Consider the following 19491-nt stretch of genomic DNA (forward strand, 5'->3'; position numbering starts at 1 on the left):
ATATATATATATATATATATATATATATATATATATATATATATATATATAATTAGAGCTAATATGCAAATGGTTATCATGCCCTCGCACACTCTTGCCCTCACGGTGGGGTGTGGGGCCTGAGGAAGCTCTCCCTTCCCAGCAGGGCTTGATGGGGGACCTGAGGCTGAGCCCCCTGCCTGGCAGGGCTTGACGGGGGTAGGGCCAGCTGGGTCTGAGTCTCATGCGATTTTGAGGCGCATGCAGGTGGGTGGGGCACCCCAGACTCTGACAGGAGGGAGATTTTCATATACATTTTACTAATTTTCTTTCATCTCTGACACTTCTATTATAGAGAAAGGGCAAATAGCAATATTAATATATTTCCTCTAATTAATTCCCTTTTAATGTGCACAAATTTTGTGCACCAGGCCACATATATTTACACATCCACATAGGTGGATGTAGGAATGTGCTAAATTGATTCAACTTGTGTGACTATGTGAACATCAATAAAATAAGTAGGAGGTATTGTTTATTATGGACTTTTGCTTATTTTAGTTCAGTGATGGCAAACCTTTTGAGCTTGATGTGTCAGCATTTTGAAAAACCTTAACTCTGGTGCCGTGTCACATATAGTAATTTTTTGACATTTGCAACCATAGTAAAACAAAGATTTATATTTTTGATATTTATTTTATATATTTAAATGCCATTTAACAAAGAAAAATCAACCAAAAAAATGAGTTCGCATGTCACCTCTGACACGGGTGTCATACGTTCACCATCACTGTTTTAGTTCAAGCTTAGTATATGTGATGTTTGGCAATACTAACTAAAGCAGTGGTTCTCAACCTTCTGGCCCTTTAAATACAGTTCCTCAAGTTGAGACCCAACCATAAAATTATTTTTGTTGTTACTTCATAACTGTAATGTTGCTACTGTTATGAATCATAATGTAAATATCTGATATGCAGGATGGTTTTAGGCAACCCCTGTGAAAGGGTCATTCGACCGCCAAAGGGGTCACGACCCACAGGTTGAGAACCGCTGAATTAAAGGTTTGGGTCACTTTTGATAATTCACTTAACCACCTCTCTGTACCTCAGTCTGGTCTTTTAGATGAATGATTGTATATTCTCATGACTGTCAGCCACAGCATTGCTCTCATCCATAGACACTTACGATAATACTCTTTGGATATATGTATATAGAGTACATATAGTTTCTCTCTCCCACTTTTGTACTTGTCTGACAAAATCCCAGCGTGTGCTCAACCCAACCCTATGCTTATTCTGCTACTCAAACTGAACATGGGTGGAGAGAAAACACACAACCCTGATGATTCATGGCACTTTAAACTCTTGGTCACAAATATCAAGTGGGTCTACAAAACCCGTCTGATCTTCCCACCAGAAAATGCTCCATCCTGCCCACACCTGCACCCAGATACTCTGCCTTCACTTCTGCTACACAGGATAAAATTATCCCTGCTCTACCTAAGGCCGCATTTTCATGTGTGCACTGAACTTCACCCCTTCCCTCCTTCTTAGAGACCTCATTCCAATTCCCCCGAGAATTATCCTCAACTCCCTTTCTTTTCTGTAAAGACATACTCATTAGACTCTAACCTGGTATCATTATTTTAAGAATACGATTGTATCTGTATGGATGACCATGCAGCATCCTTGATGTGTCTATTCCTCACCCCAAATGCTCAATTTATTAGCAAGTCCTCTTGAGCTCTACTTTCAAAATATATCCTAGGACCAAAATGATTCCACTTACACAAGGTACCTAGAATAGGCACATTCATGAAGACAGAAAGTAGAACAGTGGTTACCTGGGTCTGGGGGGAGGAGGGCATGGGGAGATAGTGTTTAATGGGTGCAGAGTTTCAGTTTGGGGATGACGAAAAAGTTCTGGGGATGGAGAGCCATGATTTTTTACACAATAATGAAATGTACTTAATGCCACTGAACTTACACTTAAAATAGTTGAAATGGTAAATTTTAGGTTATGCAAAATTTGTTACATGAAAAAAAAAAGATCAGTTAAGAAAAAAATATTTGACTATAACCACTTTTTGCCACCTCTATTGCTGCCATCCTAATTCAAACCTCTGCCATCTCTCTTCTCCATTATGGCAGTTGCTTCCTTTAAACCATAAGGGAGCTCCTGTAACTTACCAGATCAAAGTTCTGTTAGAATAAATTCCAACTCCTTACACAGGTCTTCTTGCTCTTCACTGAACACCTGGGGCCTTTGTCCCTGCTTTCATTCTCCCTAGAATGCTCTTTCCACAGCTGGCTCCCTGATTTCAGGCCTCTGCTTACACATCACCTCCTCATAGAGGCCATTCCTGACCACCTAATCTACACTATCCTCCCAACACACATGCACACAGACACACACATGTGCACACATGTCCACATGCACATATATTTCTGCTTTATTTTTTCTTAATAGTGCTTTTTATTACCAGGCATCATGTATTTACTTGTTTACTTATTTACTTATTTCTCTGTTTGCCCCTCTTGACTTAAGCTCAATGAGTTGTCTACTGCTGCTATTCTAAACCTTCACCATGACTGGTACAAAATAAGAGTTCAAGAAATACCTGTTTACTAAACGCATGATTGGAATGGTTTGAGGCTTTGCATGTTAAATGTGAAGTTAAGAAAATTGCAAATGGAAGAGTGTTCCAAAGCAGGCAACGGCTCACACCTGAAAGGATTCTCCTTGAAAAACAAAGCCCTTCAATGACCAATGATGATACTCAGGACAGACTGTTGGCAGCAGGAAGGAGTGGAGGGAGGGGAGAGATGAGATCATAGAGGCCAGCGTAGCATACATATGGAAGACACTGTGCTTGTAACATGCTATTACAGATACCTGGCATGTTGATCAAAAAGGGTTTAAAGGTCTCCTGAGCAGGATTCACTTAATATTCAAGGAAAATACTCTCCAGAAGGTTATATCATTATGTAGGAAAATAGGCTTGTTGAAAGGTTACTGTGGCATGCAGGTCACTCATGAGCAGTGAGGAGGATTGACACTTAATGAAGAAATGCTGAGTATATGTTCAGACAGCCTGAGTGTGATGGGCGGGGGACAGTATTTCTGTGGGAGAGTGGGATAGTGTATGACGGCAAAGTGTCTAATTATCAGCAGAGTAAATTAGGGGCTGACCAATTAGAATAGAACATCCTTTCCTTGGGCAGCCTGGGAGGCACTGGATAGGTTTTACCTCAGGTGGGCACCCCTTAGCTGGTGTATAATGTATACAATCACACCTACCTCTCCTCCTAACACTACTGACTGACTGTCTCAGCTGCCACCAGGGGCTGACATAATGACATGATTGGCTCGTCTGGACAGATTCTGTCTCATTACTGAGCCAAACTTGAGTGAATTTGCTCCTTGTCCACCCTGTTCCCACCTCTTCAGCTTTCAGGTGACTCCCAGGTAGGCTCTCATCCTTAATCTGAAAGTGTAAAAAAAAGTAATGCTACAGCCTATAAAAAACTTAAACAGATAACACTAGTTACATAACATTTACCCATTCTATCGAATATTATAATAACATTCCATTTTAGGATAACAAAACCTACCACCCCTTGCTTATAGTGCTTTATAGCATTTTCTAGTCTTTTCTCCCTTTTTCCCCCCCAAAAGATGTTTCCTTCAGGATAATACCATGTTTTCCCTTTCCAAAGACAGTTGAGGATTCTTAGATAGAAGAGAGTTTACTAATACAATTTTCCTTTCAGGTCTACACCAAAATTTATTGTTCTACACTTCCCTACGAAAAAGATGAAGGTGTGAAAGTTGACTGGCTAAACAGCAGCAGTCCCTCAAAGTAAAACCAGAAAGGAGAGAATAAGAAAACGAAGTTGTGGTCTCGTAGGCTGAACATCCCAGTCCTGGGAGGAAGGTGTTTATAGCAAGGGAACCCCACTTGCTATACCCCAGATGCAGAGAAAAGGCTAGAGAAGAGAAAAGCCATTTGGACAGGTTGAACCACATTATACTGAACTTTTGAGAACTTATCCAGCCAGGGAGAACTTTTTTCTTATTTGGAATCGCAGGCTTTGAAAGTTCAATCAATTCAATTCACGTTTCCCTGATGGGACACACAATGGATGACCGCAATGTCTGAGCCTGCCGAGAAGCCTCGCGTGTTACTTGGTGAAAACAAATTGAATTTTATTTTGTGAGAAGAGACAGTAGATTATTTTCATACTTCTATCACATGGAAATGCCAGGCACTTAGTGAGCGGGGGAGCAGTGCTGTCATTACAATGCTACCCTTCACAGTTAAAACAAATGTGTACATGATAAAGCATAGAACACAGAAATATGCAAGAGAGAACTTCAGTGTAACCATCGGATACATAGCATGTGGTATACATATATCTAAATACATACGTATCATGAGACCATGAATGAATACATATGAGACGGAATTGAAGTTTCATCAAGATGGTTACATATGATGTTTTAGTTTAGAGAATGTCAGTTCCCTTGGAATACCTTCACACAGCCATATCTGTGCTAAGATCAAAGCCAAGTATTTTTTTCTAGCTATCAAAAATAGTGTAATAAATAGAAACAATTTCCCTAGGGTGCCTTTCCTCCTTAAGAATATTTTGTGTAAAAGATGCAGGAAACGTTTGGAGAGAAAAACTCATCTGCATCCACAAATCCCAGAAGGGGCTGAACTTTTCATGCACGATAAATGAGATGGAGTTTGCCAAGCAAGTGTGCGATCCTTTCTTAGCCCTCCAATTGTCCTCTAGACAACTTCCTCTAATTCTAACCACTGGCCCAGTGGAAATCATAATGATCCATGCTCGAAACTTGCTCAAGTTTTCATAGGATTTCTGCAAGCTGGACCTAAAGTTATTCACTTCCAACACACTTCTGAGGAGGCATGAGAGTGGGAAAAGCAGCTACTTACTTGTGTTTATCTTCTGGAGCGAAATATGCTTTTCCAGCTGTCGCCTGAGTTTCACCTCCGCTCCATATTTCCCGGTGGTGCCGTTGTCAGCCAGAATGAAGTGGGAATGCATGCTGTTGAGAACAGTGAGCTTGCTCATGGGATTGGACATGGTCTGATATGGCCGGACAACCTGCAGGATTTCAAAGGGAAGAGGCAGAAGTCAGAGGAAAGAAAGCAGCATTTTAAAAGGAGAAATGGGCAGAGAGAAGAGAGAGAGAAGGAAAACCAATCCTTTGGTTCAGTGAAAGCACAGTCTACTTCCTCTTGATAATACTGGTTGGGATAGAAGCAAGATTTGTGGTGAATTTTCTATGTGAAGCAAGATTATGCTGAAAGAATTATGTATTTATTTACTGGATGCATACAGAACTAGAGTTTATACTTTTGTTGTGCACAAAAATTGGCACGTGAGGGATTGTTTCATTTTGAAGTTGATCTTTTATTTGTTGAGGAACTAAAAATAATTTTTAAATTTAGTTATTTTTGTTTGTTTCTTTCTCTTTTCTATCATGTGCATACCCCAGTAGGCATAGCAGAGCAATGATGATTCTGGAGAATGGTGAAAGCTGGGGGTTGGGGGTGGGGAGTGAATTTTTCTGTTAAGCCTATTCAATAACCTGAAATTCTATTATTTCATATCCACACTGTTCTTATTCAATACCTTATTTAAGTGGAAATAAACATTGAATGTAAAATAACTATCTCATGAGATGAATATGAATCAGGCTCAAAATGATCATCACTGGCTTATTTTTGTTGTTGTCATTATTTTAACTTCATGGTGAATTACACTACTTAAAAAAGAACAATTCTTAGTGTAGCCTTTCAGATTTTTTAAATAAAAGGAAAGCAAAACCTATTGTGAGTTAGTAGCTTTACTTACATTATCTATGTTCCTTGCAACAATCTGACAAGGTAGAGGCTGTTATATTTATTTTGTAGATGAAGAAACAGGTAAAGTAGATTTTTTAAAGAGTTCGTTGCACATAGAACCAGAATTCACACCCAGGCCTGCCTGATTCCAAATCTATGCTCAGTCCCCCTTTCCACACTGCCTGCACACAATGAAAACAATATGTGTTGAAAACCTACTGCTAAAGTACTTATGTAGAAACTTCTCAAAAGACCATGAAAACGAAGACTCAACAAGTTCATTGTCACATGGTGCCATTACGTTTTCCCTGCATTGAATAATTGAAATGGACAGGACAGAAACACAAACTGTGGGGTCGTTACTTCTGTGCCTTTGTGCAGTGTGTACATTACCTATGAAGGTGAGATGTTACTCAATATGTAATAACTCACCATGAAAAAAGGTGTAGTAAGATTGAGTGGTTTGTTAAAAGGAATTACAAACTAACTTAACAAAGAAAGTCTGCAATAGTAAAGATCTCATACAAGTCATTTTTTTAAACCTTGATGCTTATTTTGAAACGTTACATTTCTATGTGTCTATCAATCACAATCTACTCAATAAATAGTGAATGAATGAATAGGACAACTTGATAAAGACATGCTTTTGTTCAAAATAGGAAAAAAAAGGTCTCTCTTTTCTGAATTGTTTGAGGGTTTATCTAATCTAAAGTTAAAATGTATAATTCTGAGCTTTTGAAATATTCTGCGTTTCTTTTAATGTATGTCCTATTTGTTTATGTAGCATTAACGTAACATTAATTTATTGCTTCATTTCAGTTGGCTCTTTGTGATAAAAGCCCAGAACGTTGTGAGTACTGTTTCCAGTAATCACATGGAGTGGTATTCAATTACTTCTTTGTCTGCATTACTGAACGAGAGTCCCCCCTAAATACAGAGACAATGGCTGGCTAACTCCATCCTGAGCTCTTCATCAGTGGAAGAGTAGGTCACTTGTGGTTGAAATTCCTATTTTGTTGTTATTCATTTTTGATCATAAAACATTCATTCTACATCAGAGTGGATGTTAATAAATATTAATGCTTGGTTGAATGAGGCTTAGCAGAATGACTTTTTCCTCTTCTTAAAGAGCCTCTGCCAGTGCTTTTGGACAAAAGAAAATGCTTTAGTTCAGTGATGGCGAACCTTTTGAGCTCGGCATGTCAGCATTTTGAAAAACCCTAACTTAACTCTGGTGCCGTGTCACATATAGAAATTTTTTGATATTTGCAACCATAGTAAAACAAAGACTTATATTTTTTATATTTATTTTATATATTTAAATGCCATTTAACAAAGAAAAATCAACCAAAAAAAATGAGTTCGTGTGTCACCTCTGACACACGTGTCAGGTTCGCCATCACTGCTTTAGTTACTGTTCTCCATTTTCTAACAGCAGGCTCCACGCCAAGGAGAAGACCCAAAGAGGGGACAGTAGATTTTCTAGAAGTTCAACTCTGCACGACCATGAACCCAGACATTTGTTCTGGCTGAGACTTGAGGACGTGTTTTATAATTCCCGAGAACCTAATTAAAGACCATCAGTGAAAGTGACATTTTCAAATGAAGACAGGCAGGAAATAATTCTGGGCCAGTCTCATGTACTTACTATAATCTGAGAATAAAAGGACAGGATTAAATCATCAGACTATATTCTCTGTATTTGCTTCCTTCACCACAGGGTTCTAAGGACACTGGTGCTTCTGTTTTCTGAGTGTTGACCTTCTTTTCTTGGGGAACATGGCACACCAGTTCTTTGGGAATACTAGTACATTTGACTCAGTCATGACAAGAAGGTCAGGGATACAGTATCACGCAGGCATTTTAATTTCTTCATCTTGCTGCTTCCAATTTCTTTTGATCTTATATATAGGGTAAAGGAAAGGTGGACATATTTTGACAAAAATTGTGTCTGCTGAATAGGGGATATAAATATAAAATAATTAAAATGTCCTAATTTATTTTCTAGGCATCATTGGAGGAAGATATGCTGAATCCTAGAACAATTCTGAATGTATGAGCCACGGAAATCTGTTAGAAACCCAGTTCTCCAAAAATCTGAGTCTCATATTTTTAATCTTTAAGAGGGAAAGAATAAAACCACTTACCTTAGATGAGATTATGTGTAAAATACATGGCACCATGCCTGGCTCTTGTTAGGCAATCTATAAGGGTAATTTCCTTCTTAAACTCTGCTTTATTTTACCAACTAGAAAGTGATTTTCTAATGCAAACTGGTGACCAAAAGGAAATGGTATACAAATCACAGACTTTTGTTTTACACAAGAGATTTCAATGGGGCAATGTAAGCAAAGGCAAAAAACATTAGCCATCAGTTGGCAAAATATGCAAAGTGCTTTTTCTTTGCCATGTCCACCCAGGCCATTTACGAGGGTGATGCTCTAGAACTAGTTGTTGATTAGCTACAAAGAAGGAAATAACTTCCCAAATACTTCAGAGGAATGCATTTTGGTCCAACTTGCCTACAAAATCCACTTGATGTTCTTCATTACAAACATCCCAACAGTCTATTTTTGTTTGAGTTTCAATTTGCATATCTACAAAAGATTTACAGCCTTTCTTGTTATGTTTTTCAAATAGAGAAAAATAATGAATTTGCATTACATAAAATACAAATGAATTTTTATCTCTGACAAAATATTGGCGGTAATACATCTTTTATTTTTAAGAGCTCATAAAAAGAGGCCTTTATCAAAATGTGTGTATATGTGTGTGTGCATGTACATGCACACCTACACATGCATGGTAAGAACAATCTTGACATGTTCATGACTCATAGATATATTAGATTACTCTACTGTGTTTCACAGCCAGTGTTTCCTGAGAGAGTCAAGCCCTAATGACCTACAGCACCTATTGTATGGAATGGATCACCTTCTCTCCTAAGAATAAAGGATGATCCAAGTTAGGTACCACTGTTGAGTGAGAGAACTGAGAAGAGAGTCACTTGAATAATTTTTTGTGTTTTATAGTTCAGATGAGGAATAGGGGTTGAGATAGGCTGATTAATGTCTGAAAGGCCTACTTGTCAATTGATCTTTTATAATTGGTGAATACACTAGTATCTAGATCCAGAAGGGAAATTTGGTTAGAAATGGAATTTAGACACTTAGCAGTCTTCGGGTATTATGAGCCAGAATGCCTTTATGCAATGACATTTTGCCTTTCTTTCGTGTACCTCAAGAGTAGATGAGAGACTTCTTCACTCATTAATCCATTGTACAGATTGGTAAAATTTTGGTTCCAAGGCCTATATACCTTGACTCTGAAACAAAGAGGCAATGAAATAGGAGCAGTTTAAGGGGGTAATAGAGATGAAGATCCCTTATATAAGGCATCTGTAAGGTCATTGTCATTGCCAGGAAGGGACTGATCCAGAGACACTGTGGAAAAATGAAACGTCCTTCATGTGCTGGTGCCAGAGTGCTGCATTTATTTTCTCCAAATGGGCTTAAATTGATCACTTGGGAGCTGATCACCTGGGGGTTGATCTAAGACCTGCTTGAGTTTTCCTAGCTACTTTCATGAATGTTGTGGTCAAACCCAGGAGTACATAATGGGAAGTCATATGGGGGTTCTAATTCCAGGTCCTCTTGTTACTAATCTGTGACTTTTAACAAGTCTTTGAATTCATTCATTTACTCATTAAGAGTGTCTTGAGAAAATGAATGTGGTAAGTATGAGTCTGCCAGCTTGAGGAGACCTATAATCTCATATCTAGGTAATATCTCACAATAAATATTAAAAATGTATTTAGTGAAAGAAACTTTTTGGATGGTAGCTTTCTAATCTGTAAAGTAGATGACTTGACTATAATTTCTAAAGGCTTTCTAGCTCTAAAATTGAGTCTGAACACTCTGTGTTGAAGAGTAAAATTGTGTTTTTCCCCCAAGTTAGTGCAGAACAATGACCCTCTATGTGTGCTGGCTACAAAAAAAAAAAAAAAAAAAAAAAAAGTAGTGTGCTCATGTCCTTGGATCTCTTCTATTTTGTGGTGCTTTCTACAATGAAAGGGCAGTGACTCCTTTCTTGAACAAAATTGAACTGAATTGAGTAAGGTTTTTGAGTCATTAATCATAGGTCTTCTGCAATTCTAGGTCTTATTACCTGGTGAGGTGTGCATGAGCATTACCCAGGCAAGTAGCAGGGTAGGGGGTGGTGGTGTTCACAGAGTCATTCCTTCCCTCCCAATAGCACTATGATTTTAATTAAGGCAAGACGAAAATTAGCACTCGCTGACCACACTATGCCAGGCACTGAGTTAGACACTTTCACTCGGCTTAATCCATTTCATGCTTATTTTTTAGGTGAAACTATAGAGGCTCAGAGAAGTGAAGTGTCTTGGCCAAATTTGCCCCACTAGCATTCTTTCCTCAAAACCCCATATAAATTCCTTTGCAGACCAGGAGACATTTAGGGGGAAGGCAGGGGACCCAGCCGGATTATAAATTTATAAAGGAAATTATGATTTTGCTGCTGGACATTTTTGCCAGTGGCTTAGCTGAGCATTAACATCCTTCTGACAGCTGCTCAGATTATTTCCAGATGAGTCCACTAGAAAGTATGGTATACAGAGGTCAGGACAGGCACCAGCAGGCAGCAAAATGGGGTTTGTGCTTTGAAGAGAGAGAAACAAAGGAGTGGTGAGGTTCTCTTAGGATCAGGCATGTGCTTCTGGGAGAGAAGAGGAGTGGGAAGCAACCTCTGTGTCTGAGTTAAAGAAACACGGGGACTGAGAATAAAAGGAAAAGAAAGAAAGGCACGGTGTGTCCTTATAATCACAGAGAGGCCTGTGCTAGTGGGGACACTGGTTTGTTATATACTATTCAGACAGCCCAGCTGTAAGTCTAGGTATAAAGCAGGGTCATATTGAAACCCAGCTGCTGCCTCTCAGCTCAGCAATCCAAACAAGAAAGCAGCAAACCCAGGGGTCCATCTCCAAACAGGGCCACATACTTCATCTCTGTGGCTCCCACTAAAATCCCTGGGAAGAACCATGACACCTTCCTGCAGCACTTTGAAAGTGTGCTCAACTCGTGGGCTGTGAGTTGCACCATTCTCACGTCAGCCTTTCCCCTTGAATAGGCTCACTTCCCTTTGTCCTGTCCTGTGGGGACCCGTGTACCATTCAGACCCAGGGCCTGCTGGCAGTGGGAAATGACCCTTGAGTTAGAAAGGGGATTATGTGCCTTAGAAATCACCATGTATCAGTGAGAAAAATTTAAAATATGTTCCAATTCTTTGAAAATCTTCCCATAGTCTAGGCTGGATTCAGTGACTCACTTCTAAGAAACAGAAGAAAACAGAAGCAATGGTATGTGACTTCTAAATCTAGGTCATTAAAGGATTCCTCTTAGCTCTGTCTTGGATCACTTATTCTGGGGGAAGCAGCTGCCATGTTAATAAAGCGGCCTTTTGGAGAAGTCCACATGGTGAGCAACTCCTAATCAATAGCCATGCAAGGGAGTCCTCTTAGAAGAGGGTCCTGTAGCCCCAGATGACACAGCCCCCACTTACGACTTGACTGTGACCTTAAGAGAGACCTCAAGCCAGAACCATCCAGATAAGCTACTCATTAATTTCTGGGGCCCACAGAAACTGTGGGACAATAAATGTTGTTTTTAAGCCATTAAGCCATCAAGTTTTGGGGTAATTTGTTACATAGCAATAGATAACTGATACAGTAGTGTATTCTTATCTTCTTTGAACCTTCACAATGTGTCCTTTCCCTTCTATTCTGGATTTGCTAAGCATCATCACTTCATGACTGCTTGCCCGCTCTGGGTTCTCTATGCTACCTGGCATTTTTCCTCTGGGCTCCGAACAGTTCTGGTTCCTGTTCTCCAGTGGTGCTGCAACTGTCATCCTCCACTCTCCTCACATGTCTGACCCAAACACCATCCTTCCTCCTTTAGGAGATAATTGATAAAAATAAGTTCTAGAGAGACCCTGAGGTGAAGGAGTCCAGAGCTCAAGGGGAGATTAACCATCTGTGCCCTTGTAACTGAAAGAGAAGAAAAAAGACTCTGTATGCAAAGTATTGGTGGTAGGATATTGAAGTTTTAGCCTGGAGATTTATCATTTATCACTGAAATAATCACAACATTAATAATAAGATCAACACTTTTTTAGAGCTTAATAAATACCAGCACCCATCTAAGGACTTTTATACAGATAATCTTTTAATTCTCTTAATGATAGCAAAAACTTGTTAGTTTTAGTATTGCTATCATTTTTCCCATTTTACTGATGGTAAAAGTAACCACAAAGAGGTTAAGTAACGTGCCCAATATTACATGACTAATAACATCTCTAGCTCTCTTTCTACCATAAGCATATAAACCAACTCAAGTTTCTCCTATCTTGATGAAAAAAAAAACCCCAAAACCCTTACTTTATGGCTTCCTTCAGTTACTCATACATATCTCCTCTCTTCACAATCAAACCTGAAAAAGAGTAGTTTCTGCTTGTCATCTCTACTTTTCCTTCCTCAACCCGTTAAAATGGGAGCTTGATCTTCACCATTCTTCTCATACAGAGAGAACCAGTGATGTCAGTGATGTTCACCTTAATCAACTGGATGAACACTTCCAAACCCTTACCTTCCATAGTCTCACAATTCTATTTGGCATTACCCTTCACTCCATCCTGAAACACACATTCCCCTTGGATTTCCTAACACCCTCTGGTTTTGCTCCTACCTTTAAGATCTTCTGGTCCCCTTTGTAGGCCACTTTCTTCTGCTCAGCCATAAAATGTTGGAAGAGCATCAGGATTCAAGTGTAGGCCTTCCTTTTCCTCACTCTGCGTACTTAGTGGTGATCTCATCCACCAAAATGGCTCAGGTAATTGTCATCCTTATGCAGATGCCTTCCAACATGAAGTGTGTAGCCTGAATTCCTGCCTCATAGACTCACTGGCCTGCTGGATATTTTCACATGGATACCTCAAAAGAACTTTGGAATCAGCATGACTATGTCCAAATTCAACACTGTCTTCACTGAATCTGCATTCCCCATGTAAGTAAATTAGCCCAGAACCTGTGTGTGGTCCAGGTTCAGTTAGTATTGGATGCTCTGTAAGTGTAGCAGACTTGAGTGGGCCTCTTTGCCTGTGAACTTTTCCTCTCACATCTCCTGGATAAATCTTAGCTAACTTAGTAATGAAAAATCCAATAAACTCTGCATCAGGACCACTACTGTGGTAAGTTTTCTGAGTTTACAATTTGAAGTCATACTCGGCTTGCCTTAGAAATTAAGTGATATATATTTATACTGAGTTGATAACTACACCAGAATTATCATTCAATGATATTATTAAACTTGATTTTTCTTGGCTTGAAATATCAAAATGACATCAAAAGAACACTTTCCAATTAAATATAAGAACTCTTAGAGATTATAAAATTCTGAGAATAAATCTATAATTGAGGAAACTATAAGATGTCCTTGAATGTCAAGATAATTTGATAAGCACATAAGATGATGTGTTGGAAATCTCCCCAAACACAATTTTCATCCTCAAGTTAAAATGAAATGTATTTTTTTCTTGTGATCATATCTAGATTTTTAATTTGAAATGTGTGTTGTTAATCTAGATCTGGGGAAAAACAAATGATAATGGCTTCATAAATTGTTCCATTCCCTGAAAAAACTCCGGGAAGATTGTTTTCTAAAGGAATACTAGTCTAAAATGAGTCATATGAAAATTAAAATACATTGGAACTTCTTTCTTGACTTTACACTGGTGACACTTTTATAATCATCTATTAAGGTTGAGATTATCTAGGGACGAAGTGAAGGACTCTGGCCACACTTGCTGAATCTCTTTTTAATTCAACTTATAGGCATATGATATTTGCCAATTACCTTAACTAATAATAAGAACATAATATCATTAAATACCTTCTTATATCTTACTTGGCATAGTACTAGTTAAGAGTATGGGCTTCAGAGACAGTGGATCTTGGTTCTAATCCTTATTTAGCTGCCTTACTATGAAAAGTGATAACACAGACCTCATAAGGATAATAATCTATGCCAGCACAGAGAGCATCATCAAGTAAGAGCCCAATAAACTATAATTACCATTATTATGATTATGCTCATAGAAATTTTATGAAGATAGACAGAACAGGTGTTTTTATAATCCACTTAGAAATGGAGCAATCAAATCTTGTGGAGTTTAAATGATATGTCAATGTTTCGTGTTCATAAAAGTATTACATCAGTGGTTAATATGAAACAAACAAAAATAACTCAGTCTATTTTTGAGGAGTTATCAATTAAGGTGGGGAAGAAGACAGTTATGAGATAAATCAGAATATGACATTTGGGATAAAGTTAGTCAGAAAAGATGACTTGGTGGGAGTGAGTTTTGAAGTTAGTTTGGAGTGTAGAATTTTTGGGTTGTAATAGAAGAAAGGGTCAGTAAGAGTAATATGGAGAAATCACAGAGGTGGGGTTCACCTCAATAGCTAAACAATATACATTTTCATGTCTAATCTCAGGACAAAAAACTATTACTATCTAATATTCATAGCAATATTCTTAACCAAAGTCTGTTGCATTAATCTATTAATTGAGAAAAGAAATGTTTGGTTAAACAGAATAGAAGAAATTGAAATTTAAAGAACCAAGGCTAGTTCTCATTCATTTGGGTGAATCATGCATTTCTCAAAGGGTGCAGTTGTTCTCAACCTTCCTAATGCCGAGACCCTTTAATACAGTTCCTCATGTTGTGGTGACCACAAAATTATTTTCATTGCTACTTCATAACTGTAATTTTGCTACTGTTATGAATCGTAATGTAAATATCTGATGTGCAGGATGTATTTTCATTGTTTGCGACCCACAGGTTGAGAACCAGTGGTTTAGACAAAGGCCTGTTCTCAGTCTACACTTTGCCCCCATTACCAACATAAACATCCACCTCCCACCTTGAGTTGCTAAATAAGAAAATAGTTTTCTATTCAGATCCCAGGTTGAAAAATGCCCTCACTATAGTCACTATAGTATGATCAAGCTTGGAAATATGATTAGAGATAACGTTGTGTGATAAAGTTGTAAACTAGTTAAGATCTATCATAGTATTTCCCCCATAATGTTTATTTTCCTTGTAGCCTGAATTTCATCGTGCCCAATTCAGCTTCATCAATATTCATTGAGCACCTACTACACTTGAGGCTCTAATTGGAGCTCTGAGACTCCAAAAATACATGCCTGTATCTTTAAAGTCTAATTTAATGACTAGCTAAGAGCTAAGACTTGAAGGGAGGTAATGTAAATGCTTCAAGATATCTCGAAGCAGACTTGGGGCAATTTAATCTTTCTTCTTTATGTTTAGAACTAGTTTTGCCTTTATAGTAGCATTCCAAAGGGATATTCATATTCTGAGATGAATAGCAACTAGCAACTGCTGTGTCAACGGCTTCTATAAATAGCATAACTCTAGTAATACTTGAATGTCCAGCTTCTAAAAGTGCTCATTTGAGAGCCAGCGCCACAGAAATAAAATAATCTATATTTTCTATCAGTTGGGCAATAAATCCACTGCAGTAAATATAAAGGATAAGAAATAGAGCCTTTCTTTTATTCTTATATTTTTATGTATTTCAAGTAAATTTCCTAGATTTCCCTTGACACTTATTTTGTGCCACTTCAACATTATTCTGAAATACAGACATGGACTTGACAAAAAATATCACTATCTTATGTTTTCAAATAATTGCATTTTGATAGAATTCTGAAGTGGCAAAGATTTTTAACAATGCATTAGTGTTTTCCCCCTGCTACATAAGGTTTATCTTTTTGATGTTTATTACATGCAAGTTTAATTCTATAAAGTAGAAGAAAAAGGGCAGAGGCACTAAATTAAAATAGCTATGAATATTGTTATAACTACTTAAGAAGCTTACAGAAAACATTTCTATTTTGATGGTTTTTAGGGGTATTTTTACCATGATCATCAACATTTTATTTATATACTACTTTTTATGGCAACCTACCATTACATTCTTGTTGAATGATCATACTAGAATAGCAAAGACATATTAAAAATTCCCTCAAACTATGTCATGATATATACCAATTTTATTACAATAATTTACAGCTTGAAAAACAAGAGCCTGAGAAATTCTATGTATATTCCAATTCCCCAGTTTTTGTGAAAAACTGTACTAGCGTGGTTGAAATTTAGTGGATCTTGGTCAAAGACTTACTGAAGAACTAAAATACAACCGTTTTTCCTGTGTTTTCTACAACCTGCCAATTTCATTTCCTTTTCTCTATGCTCTCTCTGAGGTTCACGTGGATGTTGGTGAGCTATGGCTTGCCTTTATTAGACTCCTGTGAGCAGGGACAATGAATGTGCACAATTTACTGTACACACAAGTGGCTTTTTCTGCCCTCTAGGCTGGTATCAAGACCATTTCTCATTGGAAAGTCAGACAATATAATTAAATCCTATTGGCACAGGCATGGGTAAATTCCTATTGGCATACAAGTAGGAAGAAATATGGGGGGGAGAATAAAAATAGCATAAGGGGAGGTAAAATCAGAGAAAAATGCAGGAATGGGAGGAAAAATAAATCAGGAGTGATTCAACTCAGCAAAACAAGTAAATGCAATATAAGTACTATCTTTCTGCAATCATAGAAGATTTATAAGAGGAACAAACAGAATATTATAAGAAGGCCAGCAGTCTCTGCAAATGTTTAGGCAACTGAGACAATTATTTGGTTACTCTCTCTTGAATAAAGAAATAATCAGCTTCTATTTATTCCTAGGTCATTTGAATGAGAAAGTTCCAGAATGCCTCTCCCACCTAACATCAAATAATAATAACAGGTTTATGATAGAGATGCTGAAGCTGTGAATATTTAAAGATGATTTCTGAGTTATCACATTTTAAATAATTAACTCATTTGTTAATAAAACACAATAATAAGTGTTTTTGGTATTAGGACATTGTAGCATATTCTAGTTCTTTAAGAAATATATTTGTTCTAGGTCACAATTAACCTACACTTAAGAGCCAACTTGGAATCTAATCCAGGCATACTCCATCAAAGACCAGTCTCAGGCACTCTGAAAAAAATAGTAACATTACTTTTACAGTCACTTCTGACTACAAAATACTTTGGGAATTGCTGCTTGAGATATTTAATTTGTGTGTGATATAAAACAGCCAGTAAATTTCAGTTACAGGGATACTCCACTGATAAAACTAATATCTCATTCCTTACTCTACATATTCTGGATAAATTGGCATGTCTACATGTAAATTGGTAACATTGATATGGACACTTCTTATAACTTAAAATAAAAGCCTTGATGAATTTAAAGAGTATTTGCTTACTGCTTGTGTTTCATGGTATTTGATTTTTTTCTTCAAAGTATTTTGTTTGAACTTGAAAAAACTGCATATATTGTATTGCATTGAAGTAAGATGGTTTCACATTATTGCAATACAACAGAAAAAGCAGATTAAGACCAGTTCTCAACCTCTTTGAGTTTTTTTTCTTTTGATTTTTTGACAGACACCATGGATAAGATGATGACTCAGATAAATATAAGACCAAGTTCTCTCTGATGAATTGTTGACTGATTGGTCAGTGTGTGGCTCTGGACATTAGAATAGAAAAAAGAGGTTGGCATCCTGCTGAATTTGGTCAAGGCTTCTGAGTAGTTCCATAATGGGAAATAAAGAATCCAATTATGCCCACTCCTCACCCAGTGAAAGAAAGACCAACCAAGGCAGCCACAGCTCTATGCAAAGAATCTCCCTTTGCAGTCTTCCAGGTCTAGGTGAAGGGCACTCAAATAATAAAGAAGCTGGAGACCTGGGGTGAGGAGAGACCTCTTTCTGTGTGAGCCAATGGGTCCATGTTGTTAATGAATCTTAATGTATCCTTGCCAAGAGCACTTGCAAGATTTGATGGGTGAGGAAAGACCACTGCTTGATTCATGCCAAGAAGGCAGTTGATAGGTCTTACTTAGGAACTTTCTTAGTAAAAAGAATTGACACTGGAGTTTTCAAAACTAGATTTTGGAAAGTGAATAGTCTTTCAATAAATGATTCCTAACGTAAGTTTTATTTTTTGGAGGTAGGGGCTAAGAGAGTACTGTAATGTGTATATTTTGAATTGCAATTTTATTTAACTTTTTTGATATCACCTCTATGAGAAGTTACATACAGGGGAAACTTCCAGGACTTACATCTCTTCCAATCAGGTCCTCCTGGTTTTCCACAATTCCCCAGGGGGCAATACCTATGGTACATATCTTCCCTCGAGACTTAGATGCATGGTCCTTCAAGGCATCGCCAACATGACGAATAACACCTAAGAGGAAAAAGAGAAGTATTACTCTTGCCTTTTAAAGCAATTACCTTCCATTGTTCTAAAATAAATTGTGAGAACTACTATTATTTCTCCCAAGATTAAATGTGCTGAATATACAATTTTGACACATTTCTATACAAACTGCATTGTTTATGTGAGTATGAACTTGTGCCTCTAATGCCAGATACATTTGTCAAGACTTGTATATGAACTTCAGCAATGCATTTCTTATCCCATCTTATATGAAAAAACGCATCTAACTTCTGTAAAAACATAGATATAATTCTTTAAACTTAGAAAATCTTTTTTTGGTATTATATTATAAGCATAATGATGTATTAAATATGACTAAGAACCAATTCCATGACTTTATCCTATAAAAAGCACAATATATAACATTATATTAAATTTACACCACAGTTGTAAGAGTTAGGGTCAAATAGAATAGTGACAGCTCAGATTTTGTCAACCTTGATTTCATCTTTCAATTTATGGACACATAATGTGCAGACCCTACTTGGAAAGAAAATGTTGGCATATTCTGTGGAAAGTTCATGTTAAAAATATATAAATATACCTTTTTATCTTTATCATTCTAATAGTTTTCCTCTCCTATCATGATGGCCTTCCCCATCACTGTCGTTAAAAGTGAGAAATTCAGTTTATAAGATGGTTGGAGACCTATAACTTATCTCTTTATAAACCATCTAAAGAAGGTTCAATTAATAATCGTTTCACCTCCCTCTTCAATGGTAATTTTCATATAAGATATGAAATATATTCTCTAAGAGAAGATGTTTCCACTAACAAAAATTCCACCCATTGCTCAAGGAAAACTTCACACCTAGTTCCATCTCCTATATCAGTGATGGCGAACCTATGACACGCGTGTCAGAGGTGACATGCGAACTCATTTTTTTTGGTTGATTTTTCTTTGTTAAATGGCATTTAAATATATAAAATAAATATCAAAAATATAAGTCTTTGTTTTACTATGGTTGCAAATATCAAAAAATTTCTATATGTGACACGGCACCAGAGTTAAGTTAGGGTTTTTCAAAATGCTGACACGCTGAGCTCAAAAGGTTCGCCATCACTGTATATGAAAGCTGAGTTGGACTTTATTTCATCTAAGTTTGAACAGGATTTGGTTTGCATATCTTGAATAGCTCAATATGTCCCCTACCATATTCTGTCATGAATCATACTCACACACGAAGATGGCCCCTCT

At 37.4% G+C, this 19491-nt stretch overlaps 1 protein-coding gene across 5 annotated transcripts in view; it reads right to left on the reverse strand.

Moving 5' to 3' along the window:
• TRPM3 (transient receptor potential cation channel subfamily M member 3) overlaps positions 1 to 19491 on the reverse strand; it is a 713055-nt gene that overhangs the window by 202108 nt on the left and 491456 nt on the right. For all 5 annotated transcript variants that reach the window (XM_059656889.1, XM_059656891.1, XM_059656887.1 and 2 more), the window contains exons 5-6: positions 18136 to 18260; positions 4943 to 5114 (exon numbers count right to left, since the gene is read on the reverse strand). In XM_059656889.1, coding sequence (XP_059512872.1) covers positions 4943 to 5114; positions 18136 to 18260 — 297 coding nt within the window. The remainder of the gene's footprint in view (positions 1 to 4942; positions 5115 to 18135; positions 18261 to 19491) is intronic.

Source organism: Myotis daubentonii, chromosome 11 (assembly GCF_963259705.1).
Source record: "Myotis daubentonii chromosome 11, mMyoDau2.1, whole genome shotgun sequence".
Lineage (NCBI taxonomy): Eukaryota > Metazoa > Chordata > Mammalia > Chiroptera > Vespertilionidae > Myotis > Myotis daubentonii.